We start from the raw sequence: 20,473 nt of genomic DNA, 5'->3' as shown, positions 1-20,473 counted from the left end.
GTAACGCGTGTGGTTCACCTCAAACAACGCTCTGCTAAGCGTTTCTGTAATTATCGCGGATCATTACGCGTACCGCTCCCAAGTTTCCGCCAATTCAAAAGGGTTACCAGCGTTTCGACACGACGAAACAGAAACGAAACGCGGTGCCCGCTGCTCCTCTTGTCGCCAATTCCCGCTTCCCGTTTTTCTCGCCTTTGAGGGACAGGCTTCCGCCGACACCAGCAAAAATGTCGCGATTAGCGTAATAAGACACGAAGCTGCGAACAAAATACCAGCCAGGCTGGAGGGAAACTCGAGAAGCGTAAAACGTCGGTCATTACGCGTGGACACGCGTGTCTTTTTCCTTTCTCAGCCATTTAACGGGGGACCTTCCGTGTGAAAAGCTATCGACAGTAACGAGTTTTCGACACCAGTCGATAACAGTTGCAGATTCGAGCGATTAAACTAATTGCAGACGGAAGCTTCGTTTTCGTTGATAACCGTTGGAGAAATTTGAAATTATCACATTGTCCCCTATTATCCTAGAAGCTCGTATTAATTCAAATTCAACAAACGCAATTCCTGCGTGTATTTCCAAGTGAAATTATTAAGAAATAAATTGTGAATACTTGTTTGCTCAGTCACGATTAAATAAATTGCAAGGGGTCAAGTCCTGGCGCTCCTCGAGTGACGGTCCCGAGACATTTAGGGTAGGGATCCCAATCGGTCGTGGCAATTAGCGACACGATTGCGTTTGGGTAACAATGCAATTTTCGTAACGGCGCGTAATTGGAACGTAACGGTGGTTCGCGCGAAAAATGACGACAGAGGGAAACGCCCGAGTTCGAGCGGTTCGCGTACGTGAGAACCGCGCTCACGACGAAGAAAGGGGACCGGAAGCATCGCCGTCTGTCGCGTTGCAGTTTTAACTTGGAGCAATTTAACAGCTAGCAGTAAAAGGGGTGGCCAGCGTAGCGTGACCCGCTTGCATGAACCGACCTTGTCCCACAATGCACCTACTGAACCCCACCATTGGTCCCAGTTCTCTTGACTGTGTGCGTTATTTTACAACCCTGTGTGTCACTGTGCGTTCGTTGTCTGAACGTCGAGAAGGATGTTTCTGGCACCATAGCAAACTGATTCATTGCTAATAGCATTCGAGGTTCTCAAATTTTTTGAAATTTAATTAACACTAAAAATGAAATAGTGCATCCATTGGATACGATCACTACACTTTTTCTATGAATGGAAGAATTTATTTTACATTGGAATTCCTATGAAACAATTGACATCGACGTCTGAATTGTAAACACAGGTGACAGGTGACGAGTGCGGTTACAATGTTTCGGTTAGCTGATACATTGTAGATGCATAATTCTACGTCTCGACGTTATGGGTGCAGTGTCCCCGGTTAGGACGATATTTAGACGTTTAAGGCTCATAATGTAAAGGATTTATGTCCTTCGCTGTCCCATTTCCTCGTGCACTTTACGTTCAATTATGCTGACACGTAGTCGTATCAAAGTTGTGAATTTTCTGCTAAATTATGGACAGCAATTTCACCGCAGCGGCTTGTTATAGTCTTTTCGGGTTGCAACGGATTCCCTTTATTACCCTTCTTCCTCCCATCCTGGTGCTTTTATCGCGGAATATCGTCTTTTACTGCTCGCTTTCTTTCTCAGTCAAGCAAATATCCTTCTACATATAAAAGATAACGCTCTATTTTTAATTCCCTTGCCATACATTTTCAAATGTCATTTTGTTGTAGTTTCTACAACGCGTGTTAATCGTCAGAGCTCAAGAATCTCACTGGGTATTTTTCGGCTCACGCAGAAGATCAAGAATTTCTCTGCACATTTTAGCGATTCACGCAGTCGATTGTTTCCACTGTTATCTGTCACTCTTTTCCTCTCTCTCACCCACGACCACACACACACACACACCTGTGCGCTTACAAAGATGACCACAGTTTATAATTTAAAATACATATATTCCAACATGAACGATTAATACTAATTTAAAGCGCGAATAAAAACGAGAAAATATTCTGAAGATTCTAATCGTCTGCATACTTATCTTTATTGCATTTTTATCTTATCAAGGTTAGGTTAACAACATGTGCTCGATCCTCACGTTTGCATCGACCATACACTCATTTTCTCTTCCCCTCATTAATCCTTTTTTCCATTTCCTTCTTTTTTATTCAATTCCTCGTGTCTCATGCATACAATCTCGGCACGATAATTATTATTTATTTCATTCAGCTCGACGGTATTAATTAGTCAACTGTTTTGTTCCACTATGCAATACAGCGATCGACAATGACTCGCAGGAATTTTCCCCAACCGGGGAAACGCACCGTCTTAATTACACTAATCAACAGCACCATCGCTGCATTAGGTACTTCCTAGTGTCGTGTTGCATATTCCACGCTCAATTAGCGTCTCGTAAATAGATTTCATTTCAGCCGTTCGCTATTTTCGACTCGTTATGCTCGAATAGCACATCTTGCGCATAGTGACATCCTTTCGTTCGTCTGGTGCTCAAGGTAGATAAATGTATTAGTTTGTTAGGCTAGAAAAGAGCCATTACAGATAGTGGAATATCCTCGTGTTCCCATTGTATTTTTATTTCAAATAGCAACCATGCATTTCATTACAGAAGTGTGTCGACCATTTACATTGTGGCAATTAATTAGTAAATCTAGAGTATTAAATAAAATTCTAAATTGCATCAAATTCTGGAAGTTATTAAATAAAATTCCATGGCGTATCGAGTGAAATTCCAGAAAGTGTTAAATAAAATTCCGAAAATAGTTAAAGGAGGTCCACTTAACCGCGTCAGAAATGAATTTGATTCGACGTCGATCGGTGAGTGAACGCGCGCACGCCGTTCGATATTTTTACACGCGTGGACAACCGAGAAAAAGCAAGAATCTCGTTTCGGCCTTCGTTGGAATTCGAGTAATGCGGTCGAAGTAGGGTTTCGTTCCGTTGGCAGGACGCTGCGCCAAGTTCCGAAGCCATTCGCGACTTAACCGCAGTAACGGAATCCAATAAGACTAGTCGCGGAAAAATTTCTCCGGCGAGACGTCACTGGAAAAAGGGAACCTTGTGGTTCTCTCTCCCGTAGCCAACGATACTTGTTTCCATTACGCGTACGGCGCCGCTTGTAATTGCGACGATTTTGCAACCGATTCCAGGAAACTCCTCTTATTATCTGCGGAGAGAGTGGCGAACACCGTGTCCTCGCGCCGGGTTTATCAAACGTGGGAAATTTATTAGCTGCTGCGAGAATCGCGTTTAAAACATCGTTGCGAGCAGGCGTGGCGACTTGGAAAATGAGATAATTAAGAATTTTTTTTTGTGTAAATTTATCAAATGTTTAGATGTTATCTGGAGGTATTTACGTTGAGCTACAAACCTGGCAAATTTTTTAAACGTCTAACCACGCACATTTCTATTTTACTTATTATTCATGTCTGACCAGGTACGGTTGCGGGACGCTTTTCACTAGTTTATGTATTGTTTTAAACTCTGAAAATTGTTGTTTGAGCATCGTACGTTTGTTTATTTAAAGTGCGTAACTTATTATACAAAGTTATTGCACTACTGCTTACTTATTACTAGCTTATTTTCATTTTTCTTATCATCGTCTTACATGACTCCTGCATTGTTTTAATACTATTTGCAGTATCTCTTACTCCTCATCTATTGGGGCCCGCTGGGCCCCCTCTAGTTCGGGTAGCTCGGGGTTGCTAAGCCCGTACTGTAGCTACAAACACCGCTACAGCCCCTGAGGGTCCTGTTTGAGTATACATATAGACGAACATTTTAAGTAGAGTCAGACAGTATACTCGTACCTAGTCAGACATTTGAGTAGAATAGAACCGCTAATGATCAGACGTTGTAAGTAGATAGGTGGGTCGATGTTCGCTATGTAAATGTATTAATCAGTGGCTCTGTGCATCACGTTTACATAAAAGCAATGTTTTTAAATAAATTTCAGTAGATCTGAAGATTGAAACGTTGAATAAAATTACGTATATGTCTTCGAAGAATTTCCTATCAGCTGGCATTTGATACCTCACCCTATTCTAATCGCTTAACAAATATTAACAATGTTGACACGAGATAGCCTACAACCCAGGTATAAATTAGCATATCGCATGATTCCGTGGAAACATCGACGAGTGACGTTGCAACGTATCGATTCCAAACGCCGCTTTCTCGAGGTACGATAGCCAGGTGCAGCAACATTATCTCCGCCGGTGCATTTGCAGCAACCTGCGTGCATGCATGCATACACAGCCGCGCGAAACGATTCGATAAATTACGTGTTCGCTATCGTTACTTGTAAACACCATGTAAACCGAAGAAGCTTTCGTTGAAAATCATAAAATAACTTACATTGAAATCGAATAGTGCAAAGTACACTTTACGGAAAATTGTGATTTTGAAACTATTTGCAGAAAATGGAGATGCTCTTTTTTAATTACAAAGTACGCCTGTGTGGACACATATATAATTCTAATCATACCTACTTTCCTCTAAAATATAAACTTCATATCATTCGTTTTATGAAAACACAAAGCAATGAAGCTCCTTTTGTAAAACCGTTCCATTTTAATCTACTCGTGGCTGGGTGATGTCAATTACATTTGCATACAAAAAACCATAATTTGCATCTCTTGCCAAGAGAACACTTCGCGAAAGCGACAGGAACACGTTCCCCTGGCTCGTGCAGCAGCAATGAAAGCAGAAAATAAGCATGATTACGTCCGACGACAAATCAGTCGCAAAGTCGTGCTTTCATTGCTGCTCATTGAATTCCCCTCTGCTCCTTTTATTAGATATGCATCGTATGCAAAACCGCATAAGAATGCAACGAGAGTTCAAGTGTATCCGCGACGTAGCGTTCACGGGTGTCTGTCGGCCGCGATTAGTCATTGCGTTACAACGCGTTGAATAAATTAGATTCTGTCGTTTTATGAATCACGCGGCAATTCCTGCGTCTCATTTTTTTCTTTGCAAACTTCCTTTACCGTTCGATTCGCACACCCACGCTCATTTCCATATACATATATATTCATTCATCAATCTCGCTCTAGTCGTATCGGTCTGTTATCGGAGCTGATAATATTCCAGGTAGGTGTGTAAGGTGTGTATAGACGTCAGAAAATCTATCGCAAGCTATTTTTTGTGAGTTTGAATTTTTCTACTGCTCTTTAGTCTCGTTTCGGCTTGACTTGGTGTGTCTTTAAATCAATTGCAACGAATAAAAGCAAAATTAATCAAGATTTAGATCTGCAAATACTTACAAGTTATTCTATTTCAATTTAATTTTTCTCTAATTTTCCTCTGGTGTAAATACCCCGATTAAATTCTAGTTGCAAAGAGGAGGCACATTCTAACGGGGGCACACGATGTACATAGAAATATAGCTGACAGTGTTCCGCGAGGCGGGCCGACAAAAGGCCCCGAAGTGTACACCTATTATTCGTACACGGCGCAACGACGCGTTACGTAACCCGGCTTGGCACAATTACCGGCTGGTAGACAACGTTATGGTTACCGTATATGGGAAACGGACTCGTGACACAAATCTCGATTACGCTCGTGTACGACGGAGTTACTCGCCTTACCTTCGCGCCGTTCGTGTCTTGTACACACGGACGCAACACAGTCACCCTGGCCTCGTGTCGTCTTGGAATCGCAGGACCGTAAGAAGATGGTGAAATCGCGTAACCTTATGATAATGGGTCGTTCTGATCGTTGCTTACCACAATTCGGATAAATTTCTGTGACCCTCTGACCGTCATAGTTGTGATACCTCATCTATTACAATGTGGTAGGTCGTTGTTAGCCTATTGACCATTACAATTGCGATGCTGTTGTGATCGTTGCTTGTCACAAGTCGGATAAATCTTTGTGATACTCTGACCATCACAATTGTGATACCTCATCTATTACAATGTGGTAGATCACTCTGTGATCCTTGACCATTACTCTGCATGTCACAGTTGTAACGTCTTTGTGACACCTTGTCTGTCATGATTGTGATGTATTTTTATATTGATACCTTATCTATCACAATGTGAAAAGTTGTGATCCTTTGCCTATTACAGTTCTGATACATCTTTATGATTCTTCAAATAACTTCAACAATCCTCGAAAAATTCGGTTTCAAAGGCAATCCTCTCGTTATTATTAATAGTATCATTTTCGAATGAATTGCTTCCAACGCAGATATTGAATTGAACTCGCTACGGCACTGTTTGAGTTAACTCTCACGCAGATAGTCTCGTCGATACGTTTGCATCGCCATCCAAATCTCCTTCCACACACGTCGACCGAGCACACATACGAGTTGATCTCGGTCCTGATACATGCCCGTATCGATTAAATCGAATTGCTTGTTGTGCAAAACGTTTCTATCCTAGCTGGCTCTGTATCTGCTTATTAACGTCCAGAGATTAACGAACTTGCAATTTTAATTGCGATGCAACCGAGACTACACTTGTCCTCCACCGTGCCCTGCTCGTTTTCCTCCAACCGTTCCTCACTTTCCCTTTCATTCCCACTTCGTTAAGTACGGGGGTATAAAACGATAATCACGCGTCAACTGTGAATTATCACAGGTATCGCTGAACTTGCTACTTGTTATATCGCTAGGAAGAGCGATCTATTCGAAACGTTATACATTTAACCACGCTGAAAATGTTTGAATTAGTACGCACGCGAAATATTGTTTTCTGTAAATTATTATTCACTGTAGCGTCTGTAATTTAATTTTTGTAAGAGGCATTAATACAAATAAAAATCAGGAGTCGAATCATCAGCGAAGGCACAGTCACTTCCAGCATGAAACCCTCGATTCTTCGGTCTTCTTTTTCTTCTCTCTGCGGCGTTATCAGCGTTGCTTCGCAAAGGATGCTCGCGATACGGAACAGCGTCATTGACCGCTTGTCGTTCGAAACTCTTATTCACTCGCGATTTCCATAGTTTCCCCGCGGAGGAAGTCGCCCGCCGGAAAAAGAATTCCCTCGAGGAAATGCAGCTCGTGTGCTCGCGAATAAAATCGCGATCGCGGTACGGATAGTGTGCATCTTTGGTCGTAAATTAAATTCCAGCATTGTGTTTCTTTTTTTTTAATCGCCTCGACGCGCGCAGATCCGCCGCGATAACTAAATTCGACCTGCGATTAAGTTTACATTTCGAAGCCTGTTGTATGGCATGGGCGTTAAAGAAACGATTAATTGCACGTTGTGCAATTGTTTCCGCTGGGGTGAACACTTGTGGCTTAAACCCCACTCCTACGCACCTACTTTTAAGTAACAATACGCATACACATACAAACCTTTTTTTAATTATTATTGTTTGTCTCGAAGAATTTAAATTTCTATAGCGATGCGTCCTTTTATTTGAGTTAAAATTCATTTTGGTCTTAAGAGTCTAAATTGTTAGGACCACCCGGAAACTATACTTCTTCTATCACAGTTTTATTATATTTTCAGTTTTACTTCGAATTGCCTCCGAATCGACGAATAATTAATTCGCGTCGCTTTGCAGACACATACCAAAGGCGAAAGCGACGACGATGGCGGAGACGCCGGAGCTGAAGCGCATCGCCGAGAACACGAAGATCCAGAGCAACGTCAAGTATCACGCGGAGTTCGAGAAGGCGAAGGGGAAGTTCACCCAGGTGGCTGACGACCCGGAGACGCTCAGAATCAAGCAGAACAGCAAGATTATCTCGAACGTCGCCTACCACGGCGAGCTCCAGAAGAAGGCGATCATGGAGCAGAAAAGGACGATGACCGGCGAGAACGGCGAACAAATTGGTGAGTCAAGCTTTCATCGAATCTCTTTCTCTCGTTCGTATCCTGTCCTGTACTCTTCCGTGGGCTCTTTTTCGTTTGCAAAATGTTTGGTATCCGTTCTGACACTTGGGTGAACGGGAAACATCGGCCAGATTACTCTTAACTCTGAATCCGTCATTTACGCTGTCGGTGGATACTTCACGCATGATCCTCAGACGATACTAGCCTGAACTTTTGTTGTTTCTCTTTATCATCACTATTCTATTCATGATTCATTATATTCCTTTACATTATTTATCATTACTCACCTCCATTTTTCATTATATGTTCACTTCTTTCATTTATTACGTCTTTGGGTTCACTCCGTCGTCTACTCACTCTGCACTTGTATTTAATCGCATTTAAATGACCTGCACCGTTTACAGTACATAATATTGGTAGCGATTATAATACCAAGTAGGGCCCAGTACAATTAAGTACAATCGCTTGCTTTCGCTTTTGTCGAAGTATGCACAGTGTGGCAGAAATTGTGGTATAAGTCTAAGAATTAGACTTTATATAGAATGGAATATTCGATATACACGTTGCTCTTGTTCCACTTGGTCCAACCGAATAAGAAATTGTTCGATAAACGAACCGCGAGTCCACGTGTGCCGTGCTGGACGTTTCGAAATCATCTTTCTTCGAAAAAGAAACCTGTCACGAAGAATGCACACTGCACATCCGAGCATCTGGACCTACTTTCGCACGGGGAATGATCTTGTATCACGATTTTTGCTGTGCTCTGTGTATTTTAATTGACGACTTTCTCGAGAACGCGGGCGACTCACGGAGAAAGTAATTACATGCAACAGAGATGGGCACCGCGACTTCAGCGCACGGCGAGTGACCAAATTAGTGGCGCCACTGGGAGACGCCATTGCAACATGATCAGGTGTCTCAGTGACGTCGCTGGTTCGCCAGCCTTGCCTTAAAGAACAATCCCTAAAATTGCACGAAATTTAAGGAAGAAATACAATAAACTATTTGAATAAAGTTGTCCCCATCTCTGACTAGAGCATATATCGCCTGTGGTCTGTTGTATTTAGAGTACGTAGAGTACACGGATGGTACAATCACGCCAACATCAGGCGTAAACGCGAATCCACCAGCTGCGAGAAGCGCAAGCTCGCCTGTGCAAAGGACACCAGGTAGGATCGCCGATTACGATCCCCTTAGCGAGGCGAGACCGAGCCCTTATTCCGCCAGACAAGCGGCCACCACTGTGATTTATACGAGCGACAAGGGACCAGGTGAGTTCACGCCGATTTTACGGGCCCTAGACCCCTCGTTTGCCTTCGAGTCGCGCCGCCATTTTCCTCCTCGTCGTAAATTATCGTGCGGGATCGTCTGTTTCAATTTGCGAATGGAGTTATCTCTACAAGATTAACCTGAAAAAAACTCAAACACTTATTAAAAAGTATGATTTTGTCAAACACTAATTATTTTAACAACTTACACTGGAACATTATCCTTTACTTAGTACGCGTACAAGAATTCCATGTGCATAGCCATGCACCGTTGCGTTGGAGAAGAGATTATATTGCAGAAAGATAGCCCTCGTTAGGCCAACTTTTCCTGCATAAAATTTTCTCTGAGTCTTCACTTAGAAAGGTGCCACCGTTCTAGTTTCTAGAATCTGTATCTAGTTGAAAAAATCGAAATTGCACTGGGTTGCAATTTCGATTGCCGAAGGGTCGATGGTTGAATCGACTCCTCGTCTTAACATATTTATTTCTAATTTCAACAATCGGAACGCAACATAGTCAGCTTGTAAATGCGATAGATGTATTTCTTGTCCCACTTATTTCGTGTATGAGTGACCATATGGGTTGGCCACTGGTTGCGCAACCAGCTAGTTTCAATAGATTGCCTTTTAATTGGATTAGTTCAAACGATAGGTAGACACGCTTTGGCCACTCCTATTGCAACGTCAATTATTATCTTCCTTGTCTTAAATTTATCGTCGTGTAGAACGGTTCCTGATATGTGGTGTATGTGTGTTTCTGTGTTTGTTTTTATTGTTTTTTGTGTGTGGGATAATATAATTGAGAAAGTTGTGATTAACGGTGGCTGGGGGAGAGGATATTTCTGTTTCGTGTAAAGGTGTTCTGGATTTATCGTTACACCAACACAGGGTTGTCAACTGCATCGACTGTGGAAAAAGGACATTTATCAAATTTGTTTAATCATTTGGTTAATTGTCCTTTCCTAAACAGAACAATTATCAATCTTATGCACACATCAACCAGATAAATTCATAATTAATCGCTTCCCCAGTCATTGAATTCATCGTCTGCGTTGCACACACACTAAAACATTGTTGAACAGGATGTTGACACGTTTCACAACAAAATTCCTGAAAATCTTAACTATATACACTTCAGTTTCCAAAGAGTGAGTGCAATGGTAGAGTTTGCGTCGAAGGTATGCCTGTAAGATTTTGATTAGATCTGTTTGAATAACATTAAGGGTCTTAATCATTTTATTTAAATACGATGATGGTTCGTTGTAGTGACGAATCCACCTACCAGAAAAATCGGCTCTGTGGCGGACATAGACCCTGTGAACGATTACTATGGTTCGTTGACGCCAGCCACAAACAATAATCACGTTCCACAGCATCAGCCGCCGCCACCACCACCCACCAATGTTGGGGTAAGTCCTCAAATATGCAATACCTCCTCTCCTCATAGCACTGCAGGCCACCTAAAACAAAATATTTAAAGTGTCAGACTAAAAGTGTTTTCAAACATCACAGTTCAGATTAATTTAGTTTCCTTCCCTTATGGACTTATTGGGCCCATGATCTTATCAAGTCACTCCCTTGGTTATCCTCAGATAGATATCCTACAGAAAAGAATACTAACAATCAGTATAATTAATCACATATATAAGTTAAGTTCAAGAATCGAGATTTGAAAACAGAACCAAACCATTCTGCCCCCAAAAAATAAAAATCCTCGATACGTTCCTGGGTCCGCATCCACGCCAATCCAATTTCCCTTTCCCCCGGCGTAACTTTCTCAACCATGACCGTTCCTTTCGTTTCCAGAGAGTGTACAGAGCAATGTACGACTACGAGGCCCAGGACCTGGACGAGGTGAGCTTCTGCGACGGGGATCTGATCGTCAACTGCACGGCCATCGACGAAGGCTGGATGACCGGTCTGGTGCAGCGCACAGGCAGACACGGCATGCTCCCAGCGAACTACGTCGAGCCCGCGCAAATCTAAACCATCCAATGTTTTCCACGTCCTCATCGTCTTCGTTAGCCGAAGAAAGTGGCGCAGGACGAGCCAGCGACGAGAAGAAACCGAGGCACAGGGTGTCGGAGCGCTCGAGACCATCGCCAGGAAGCTCTGGGAAAAAGAAGACGTGGAGAAACAATCGTTCCCTCGAGTTTCAATGCTCAGGGCACAGCAGGAGTCACTTCCAGGCGCAGGACGAGCTAGCGACGAGAAGAAGCTGAGATTCAAGGTGTCGGAGCACTCGAGGCCATCGCCAGGAGGCTCTAGGAGGAGGAAGACATGATACCTCGAGTCTCAACACTCAGGACATGGTTGGAATCCCTTTTTGACGCAGGACGAGTCAACGATGAGAAGAAGCTGAGACTCGAGATGTTGGGGCACTCGAGACAGTCGCCAGGAAGCTCTAGGATAAGGAAGACATGAAGAGGCAATCGGTACTTCGAGTTTTAACACTCGGGATACGGTTGAATCCCTTCCTGTCACGTCAAGTCGCTCGAAGAACCCTCGATTGATCTCTAAGATTGTCTAGCATCGTCGCAGCGTCATTTTCCCAAGGACAATCTTCAAGCATGACAAAGATCGGGACCTGGGACCAGCGAACGGAGGGATTCTTTACCTACCACCCTGATTACGGTTTGTCCAGTAGTGTTGTTTTCAATTGAATCGTCGATCTTCCTTTTTTAGAGGGGAACTGGAAGCTACCCTGATATTTTTGAACGCTTCCAGCCACTGAACAATCGATTCGAATCGATGGGGATTGTTCTTTGGCACTAGTAACCGAGTGCCTGCACTCAAGAGAGCAATAAAAGATTCTCTTTTAATACATCGAGGCCTCCAGAAGTCGTGGAGGCCTCTAAAAAGTAAGTGACCTTCTCTCGGCCTCCGAGAGGGCTTGCAACAATATAATTCCATGATGGGACCAAATTCCGTTCGCCTCGTCGAAGAGGAACACCCTGAGTGCCTTTCGCTAGCAGTAATTTTTATAAATGAATTGTCAAATTCGAGGCACGCGCATATACACAGTACAGTTCTATTTTTCTTTTTTTTTTCGAAATCATTCCGCTGCTTCGAGGATTCCACTTTCTGTTTTATTTATCACGATAAGGACCAGTTTGACCATAGCGCGACGACAAAGACCGAAGGGTCGAGCATTTATATTTTTGTTTTCTCCTTTTTTTATCGACACCTGTTTTTTAGACTACTCATTTTTACCTATAGAGATTTTGAGAAACAGAATTAAAGTAATGTGTTCTCATGCTTGTTTGTTAAGAAGTACTCATATTTATGTATTAAGTCTGTGCGAGCACTGTAACGTTCTCGACTCTAATTCTTGGGTCCTGTTTGAAACGATCGATTGAAAGCGTCGGACCAAATTTTAATACATTTGCAGATAATGTATAAGAGGAATCCTTGATTTAATTGCATTCCGACTTACTAATTTAGATTACAACCATACTAATATGGTATTTTAATAGACAAAGAACATTGAACACAATGTTAAACTCTGTTTTTGAAGAGAATTCAATATTCAGGATCGAAACGTTAAGGTGGTTGTACAGAGTGCAAGATTATTGTTACATTTGCATGCACCGTTGTTGACAATTTCTGTCCTCTGAGTCTTTGTCCACCTACGCGCGTTGCTTTCGCATCTCTTCGTCGAAGAACACACATTGTTGCACTCGAACTATCGAGGTTCGATGGAAATTGCTATTTATTTGCGAAGAAAATACGAGAGTGTGGAAGCCACAGTGATGTGAATTAATGTTCCAAAAAATTGCTCTATACATGAGCTCGATTAGTCATCTCGATCATCTTGTTAGAACGCAGAAAAGGATGTCTCGCATCGCTATGGCTTTCACTCAAACTTGAACTAGAACACTGAGTGCGCCACACCGTTCATTGTGATCCAAAAGGAGCAACGATGTGCCTTATAGTAGACCTTTAATTAGGATAATCTAACGCGAGCTTACGTCGCGGTTTAGACGAAGACAGATGAAAAAGAAATCCCACAAACAAACGTTATCGTATGTCGTTAAACGATATACAGAATTTCTATACAGTTTTCTTTTCTTTTTTTTTTTAGAACTATTTTTGAAAGTGAATCTAGTTAGGATAACGAAGGATTTGTAATAATGTTGTTAGATACGAAAGTTTCGTTACGCTTCGCCTGTTCAATTCGATGCACGAAAGAAAGTAACAACCGTTGGAAATCTTTATTACCGTTCTTTATCTAGTTAACGACATTAACCAACATTTACCTAATAGCTGTTAAGTTTTATCACGCGAGATTCGCCCCTGTTAATCTTGGAATACCACATGCATTTCTTTCGATTCATTAATGTTGCACCATTATTATTTACATCTTCATGATTTTATTTACGAATACTTTTTGAAATCAGTCAGTATAAGACGGTTATGTATTCTCAGAATTATGTTTATATGCACATTGAAGGGGTGAAAAAATGTAGTTATCGAAGTTCAATATCGTATTTTTCATTCCACGATGTTTCTATGTAAACGCAAGACAAGAATACTTAAGACCATTTGATTCCAGTGTGGTAATCCAGGATTAAAATGCTTCTTCGGCTTTCTGTAATCCTTTCAGTACTGATCGACCTAATTTGCGCGTGGCAATGTTCGGAGGTATCGATTGTACATTTGCATTCTGATCTGTGAAGTATAATATTACTTCGATAGTATTTTACATGGTGATTCGAGAGCCTGAAAAGCACGAGAAATTGTATTACCACGCATTGAAATCACCCAAATATTAATAATTGATCTGAAATACTCTTAGAAATTAACAAACATTAAGGGTAGCGTATGGACGAGCTTGATTAATACTTTGTTAAATATTGCGTACAGTTGAACGAGCACACATATCTTCAACTGTCCGCCATTTTATTTGACTTTACCATCGATACTGAAAGGATTTGATCGCTTCCACAGATATGTCGGCAATGCGAGATTGTTCTCCGCGATGGTCTCGATTATTCATATATAGCTTTATGCCAGATGTCCAATTAATGTACAGATAATATAGTGACCGAGATAACTCGTCGTTAACAAATGATATCGTGCTACCATTGCGGAGTATCTGCGGCCCTCTCGTTGATCCTTCGTTTCTTCTTTCGCCTCTCTTGTTCAAAATTCCTGTCCTGAGAAATTTGGTTCCTCGAGGAACGTGTTTACATTGCATTTACCTGAGTAGGAGAATAGGTGAGTTATATATCGTGCGAAGGAACTAAACGGCAATGTTGTTACGCGCGTATGGGACGTTGTTCGAGTTCGTGATAACGCGAGGAGATATATTCATATTTTTGGAAACGTGTTAGCAATTTCTTTTCTTCCTTTTTTGTAATTACTAGAACACCGATAAGACGATCTACGATTATAATTGAGAATCATACAGAAATATATATTAGTGTTGTTTAAAGCAGATAATATTATATTATGATACGAGATCATAAACAATGAATATGTTATGTAATTGTCGCCTGGGTTATTACTTATCCTCTTCATCCTCCATTCTCCTTGTATTCTTCTTTTTTACTTTTAATACTAAAAGACTGCTTCGTTTTACATGCTAGACACTTGTGAAGTACATTGATTGAGAATAAATTTTATTATTATTATTGTACGAGGTGATCTCAGATTAACAGACAGAAGAGTCCCAAATACAAAAACGTACCTATATAAATTTGTGAATCCCGTCACATTAGTTGCAATTAACAATTTTCAACTTACCCTTTCATTTTACGTCACCCTGAATCTTGTACTATTACGAAGAATAATGTTTAACCGAGCGAATATACTACACTCTGTTCTGCTTCAACCCTACCGAGTTGAAGATCTTTATTTGTACAAGAGTTTATTATTTGAAATTCTCCAAACAAGCAAACAGAATAAACGAAAAGCTGCAACAGAATAAAAATACGTTTGCGTCAACAGAAACTCTGCAACAATTGAATAAAACGGTGTGTCCAGGTGTCCAGGTATAAAAAATGCACATTTATTGAACGTGATGATATAAGTACAGTAGAAGGGTAGTTGTATAAAATTGAAATCGCGAAGATTTAGAGTCTCAGCTGGATTCGCATAAAACAGACTTGGGCATGATTTTATTAAAATGGACGAACAAGTGTACTATGCTCGTTTCTTATTTATTCGGACACGAGATGAAAATTGAGCGCGGTAGCGATTACGCTCGCGCGCGAAAAAGAACAATGATATGCACCGAAAATTATTCGAAACAATCGCATGCTAATAATGCCCAACTCTGGTAGACAGCCTCTCGCCAATTGGCTCTTACCATTGATGTATTGAAAACTGGACAAATGTAGCTATTAAATATTGCAAGAAACACGAGGTGCCGGTATTAATATTATTTATCAATTTACTATGAATCTCTTTCTCTACTTTCCTCGCGTGTCGTTCACACTTTACCCTACTGCGAGCCATTTTCGTTGAAAGATGAAAATTCTTTTTCGTACTATCAATTGTTCCTACTTGTACTACTGAGAAATCAGTAATTTTTATTTAAAAAAAAACTCGCAATTTAGTTAATACTTCAAATTTGGCTAGCTATTCGCAAAGAAACTGAAAGTACGAAACGAGTTGCCACAAAAACAGAAATTCAACGCGTCGACCACCATGGAAGTATCATTTTTATTTTCAGCAAAATTTGATGACATGATAAAGGATATCGAAAACGTAGAAAATAAAGTTTTTTTTATAAAAGCTTTAATTTCGGAGAAAATTAGCTTCTAAGTCGATTCTCTCAGAAACGAAGGCTCGTACGCAAAAATTTCGTTCTACAATTTCGATTTACTTCGTTAAGAACCGACACCGTAAACACGAACTTCCTTGACAGTCGATGCTTGAACACAACAGCAGCGCCAATAAAAAATTCCAAAGCAGTCAAAAGGTTGATATATTATATACCAGCGTCGATATTCCACACAACATAATCTCAAACATTCACAATCGAAGCATTTTATCTTGCAACATACGCTTTAGCAAACGTTCGCGCCTCTCGTGAGACACACAAGCGAAGAAGCGTGCGACAGAGATCGCTAAACACAATCGACAGTGAATAACATAAAGTAGGACGCGTATAATTCATCCGAGCCATCCTGTAATATCTTTATTATCGTATCGACGATTAATCAACTTCCTATCGATTAGTAGTCGATGGAGAAACCTTTCTAGAAATCTGCTAACAATTTCTTGCAGTGGGCTACATTTAATTATTCCGTTCGGACAATGTCAACGTTGATTATCATTGCTCGAGTCTCGATACACGACCGTCGTTGGCACGAAATAAAGCCGTTTCTTACAGCGAAACTGTTGGCAGGTACGAGACGAGAGACTGGTCGGTACGGTGACAAGCTAAAGTTTATGGTAAACACGGTGATGGGGGCATGAGACCACGTGGATATGAAGTTGTGGATGAAACGCAGGAGCGGAATGCCTACACAGCGATGGAGAATCGATACTCGGACCCATTGGCAGAAATGAGCATACTTCTTAGATAATAATCTCGAATAATAAATAAAAGAATTAGAAAATATACTTCAATATTAATTGTGTATAGTTCAATATCTTCACCAAGTTTGCTTCGTTAAGACTACGTTAAGAAATTAGAATTTTAACTGTCGGTTTACAAATTTAATTCAAATATTGCCCATCTCTGCCTGGTGGTCATGAAGCGCCATTCACGAATCGTCGAAACTCGTACAAGAAGTATATGTAACGACAGAAAAATGAAAAAGAAGTGAAAATCGAATACACCATTAGAGAAATACAATCTGAAATCAGGCTCGCCTCTATCAACTAAAGGAAGAACAGAATTAATCTAACCGAAGTCTAAGTTCCCTTTACCTTAATAGAAAGAAGAAGCATTTTCCTCTCAATACATTAAATGGATAATCGTTATTATAGCAAAGATTGGAATGTAAAATTGTCCTTATTACGAATTGCAAAATTGAATACTCCTATATATCAGTATTATTAGTCGACTTAGCTGGGAAGTTCGAAATAAATGCATCGATAAGCTGCCCTCGCGTTGCACAAATCAGGGGAAGAATTTCAGTCTGAATGTATTCTTTTCAAAAGAATCAGTCTCCAAACTTGTGTTTTGTATTACGCAATAAAAATAAACTACGACGCAAAGTCTGATGCTCTATCAAAATTTATAGCAAAACCTCACTAAACACAGATTCTTTTCGTTAGAACTCTAAGATATTCTCCTCATCGGAATGCAACAGAATCTCACCCAGAATTCGTATATAAAACGCTATGGAATTTCAAAATTCTATCTTTCTTCCTACCATCCTCAAGGTCCAGAAGCCTTTCTTTTCGGTACCTCGTAAAATAACTCTAAAATCGGATCACCCGTCGGAGAGCCGATCGACGACTCTTAAAAATCCCATCGAACGTCTCACGCTGTGTAGGTAGAGCATAGAAGACGCTGCGGGGACGTCGAGTCCTCTTCGTCCTGGACTCCGTTGGCCTCTCTTCAGGAGTCAACGTTTCTCCGGGCGTCGGTGCGTTGAAGGGTCCGCGTGCTGGCAGTGTGTCTCTTTATCGTAGCGTGATCTTTCATAATTTTTTTTTCCATTTTACCTTTTTGCTCTAGATATATGCAGTTATACTCTTGCGTGTATATGTGTATATGTGTGTGGGTGTGTCTGTATTGTAGGAATGAACTTATGCAGGTGTGTTGCGCCCTTTGGTCGCACAGAATTAGCCTGGCTGCTAATATCCGGCAAGGTCGGCGAACGTTTGATCCATCTCATCGGCGATCGCTTTGTACTTACAGCGCTCGTTTACCACCACGTCTGCAACGCAAAAGGAAGGGAACTCGGTATTAGTCGGACGGTGTTAAACGATCAGTTAGTTGGGACAGATCAACAAGTCGAATTAGAAAGAGAGAGAGAGAGAGAGAGAGAGAGAGAGAGAGAGAGAGAGAGAGAGGTGTTATTGTTTAGTTTGGTAGAGGGGTTAATCTAAGCTAGGGTCGATGGGACCGACGAACACGAGATTCGGAAAGGACAGAAATTCGTTGCAGGGTTAACATTGGTGGTTCTTGAATTACTTAAGCTCACAGGACAGTTTAGAATAAGATTCTTGGTTTTTCGAAGCACCTGACACCGTTTGGAGAGGAAAAGGACGCACTTCATCATCGGTACATCGCCACATTTTTACATAGATTCACGTAGAAAAATATAGTCGCCATGTATATTTTTCAAGCTTTTTATTGCACCATGATTGCTTCCTGTGTCGAAGCGTTTCCAGAGGATTAAGGTAACGGCATACAGTCGACAACTTCTGGGGCATAATCTTTATTTGCCTGTGTTTGTCTGTGGTTACATAGATCGACGTTGCGTTTCGATATTCGAAGGTGAATCGAAACTAAGTACTTACCGGTGTTTCTGTCACGGGGCGAGGAACATAGTTACAAATAAATGAAAAAAAGAGGCGAATAATAAATAGGTGAACCGTGACACGATTAGGATTCCAAGGGGACTCCGTCGAGTTAATTTACATCGAAAGAACAAAAAAAGGGAGCCCATTCTGATAAGCCAGAATGGAGCGTATCTCTTTGATAAATAAAAAAGAATGGGAGAACGCGGAACGTAGTTTTATGACGTAGTAATTTTTCAGTTACAATAACAAAGTTTTATACGTAAGCGGGTTCTGGCCGACTTGGGTGAAGCGACCATGATCGTGATTGATCATTTCCCTCGATATCGGCCAAAAGTGATCTTCGACAGCCGATGGACGCGTTCGATCGCCGAGTACCAATTAATTCTTCTCGATCAATTCGGTGAAAGTAAGGTCCAGGTCGTCGCAGATGTATTTGTACTTTTCTTTCTCGTGTACAAGCTCGTCTGAAACGAAAGATGGTCACGTTAGACTTTGGAAACCACGTACAATGACGCCCCAATATGAAATTCCTTATGCGTATTGCAGATATAAAATTATCCTTATAAAAACACACGATAGTTGGTATCCTAGAAATTAAAAAATTCCTCCACCACTTCTGTACACTGAAGAACCTCGCTAATCCGATCGAGTTTGTTATTTAATGTTTCTAATACACATAGGTACTCCTAGAGTTTGATTATTTATGAGGATTATAAATTGATTGCTATTTTTAAAGCTAGGTTTGGATTAGTGTTCTTATGCAGGTTATATACTTTATGTTTGCGTTGATAATGTTTAAATGGAAAGCATTGATCTAGATTAACAAGGCTCTACTGTGATATGAAAGTGAAATATGCATTCTGATGTCGATGAAAATGATTTTTGACTCCTTGCCTTTGTACCCTTAATGACTTTAATCGTATCAAAGGTTGTTTAATGAAAATAAAAACGTAGCATTTCAACCCCTTGAAATAAAAAAGCTACTCTCTCCTATTTCTTTACTCAAAAATTTGTTTAAAATGCCATCACGCAAAGTTTACGATACTTTCACCCCTAATGTCTGAATATCTTTTGAGTAGTCCTGCGCTATCCACAAACGCGATCTCCGTAATTACCTCGCCCGGTACCAGCGTTTAACAGTAAGTGCACGTTCAAGGCAAGGAGTCGCAGACGTGAAATGCGAAAATAGCTCGTCTGATACGAGAATTACAACTTTCGCGGTTCGAGATAAGATGTTCCCTCGGATAAGGCCAGTCGTGTCGCGTTTAAAACGAGTTGGGAGTGCTGCGGTCGTTAGCGGCGAGTAAGTGGGTTAAAAAGCTCGCAAATGACTTACGGATTACGTTTGTTAAGAGCAAGCGAGATTGTGAGAAAGGTGTCTGTATATTTATTTATTTTTGTTTTCGTAGAAGCGTTAGAAGGGTTGGTTAGTGGCTCGTTAGACGCCGTAGAGCTCCTGGAACGCCTGGTCCAATCCGTCCCCGATCTCCTTGTATTTCTCCTTCTCAACCACCATCTCATCTGCAAGCATTCTCAAGGTTATTTCGAAGCCTTCAACGCCTCCTCGACGATCGTCAGCGATGGCATCGCGTGTTAAGAGCAGATTTAAGGAAAATATCTGTACTCTAGCGTTAACTAAGCTGTATGATCTTAATCGAAGCGTTGCTTAGCGGCAGAGACAGGCAAAATCTTTTCTATTTAAATAGGTATTTTGTCCATCTCTGTGATTTTTAGACAGGAAGTGGAACTTGGTGTAGTGTTTTGGAGGTTGAAGCGTCGCGTTAAATGAAATCGATGTCTCTTCTAAGGAAGCATGAAGTACTGAAATTCACGATGCAAATTCAATATGAAATATATCGCTAAGCTAAACTATTAAAACTATTCCCTCCTGAAAATATAAAATAGAAAGCAGGAAGATGATTCTTCCGCGCGAGGAACGCAACCTACGCAAT

The 20,473-nt window shown here is 41.1% G+C and overlaps 2 protein-coding genes across 12 annotated transcripts in view; one reads left to right on the top strand and one right to left on the bottom strand.

Annotated features, from left to right (window-relative positions):
- LOC128879333 (LIM and SH3 domain protein Lasp) overlaps positions 1–18,714 on the top strand; it is a 36,296-nt gene extending 17,582 nt beyond the window's left edge. The window contains exons 3-6 of one of the 2 annotated variants that reach the window (XM_054128391.1): positions 7,551–7,822; positions 8,890–9,093; positions 10,356–10,498; positions 10,896–18,714. In XM_054128391.1, the coding sequence (XP_053984366.1) occupies positions 7,551–7,822; positions 8,890–9,093; positions 10,356–10,498; positions 10,896–11,075 (799 nt within the window). In that variant the 3' untranslated portion in view covers positions 11,076–18,714. The remainder of the gene's footprint in view (positions 1–7,550; positions 7,823–8,889; positions 9,094–10,355; positions 10,499–10,895) is intronic. The other variant, XM_054128396.1, reaches the window with a different exon arrangement.
- The window catches only part of LOC128879267 (tropomyosin Per a 7.0102), a 37,656-nt gene continuing 35,603 nt past the window's right edge, over positions 18,421–20,473 (bottom strand). For all 10 annotated transcript variants that reach the window (XM_054128314.1, XM_054128332.1, XM_054128306.1 and 7 more), the window contains one exon: positions 18,421–18,985. In XM_054128314.1, coding sequence (XP_053984289.1) covers positions 18,900–18,985 — 86 coding nt within the window. In that variant the 3' untranslated portion in view covers positions 18,421–18,899. The remainder of the gene's footprint in view (positions 18,986–20,473) is intronic.

The sequence above is a fragment of the Hylaeus volcanicus genome, chromosome 1 (genome assembly GCF_026283585.1).
Source record: "Hylaeus volcanicus isolate JK05 chromosome 1, UHH_iyHylVolc1.0_haploid, whole genome shotgun sequence".
Lineage (NCBI taxonomy): Eukaryota > Metazoa > Arthropoda > Insecta > Hymenoptera > Colletidae > Hylaeus > Hylaeus volcanicus.
This window is presented reverse-complemented; position numbering and strand designations above follow the sequence as displayed.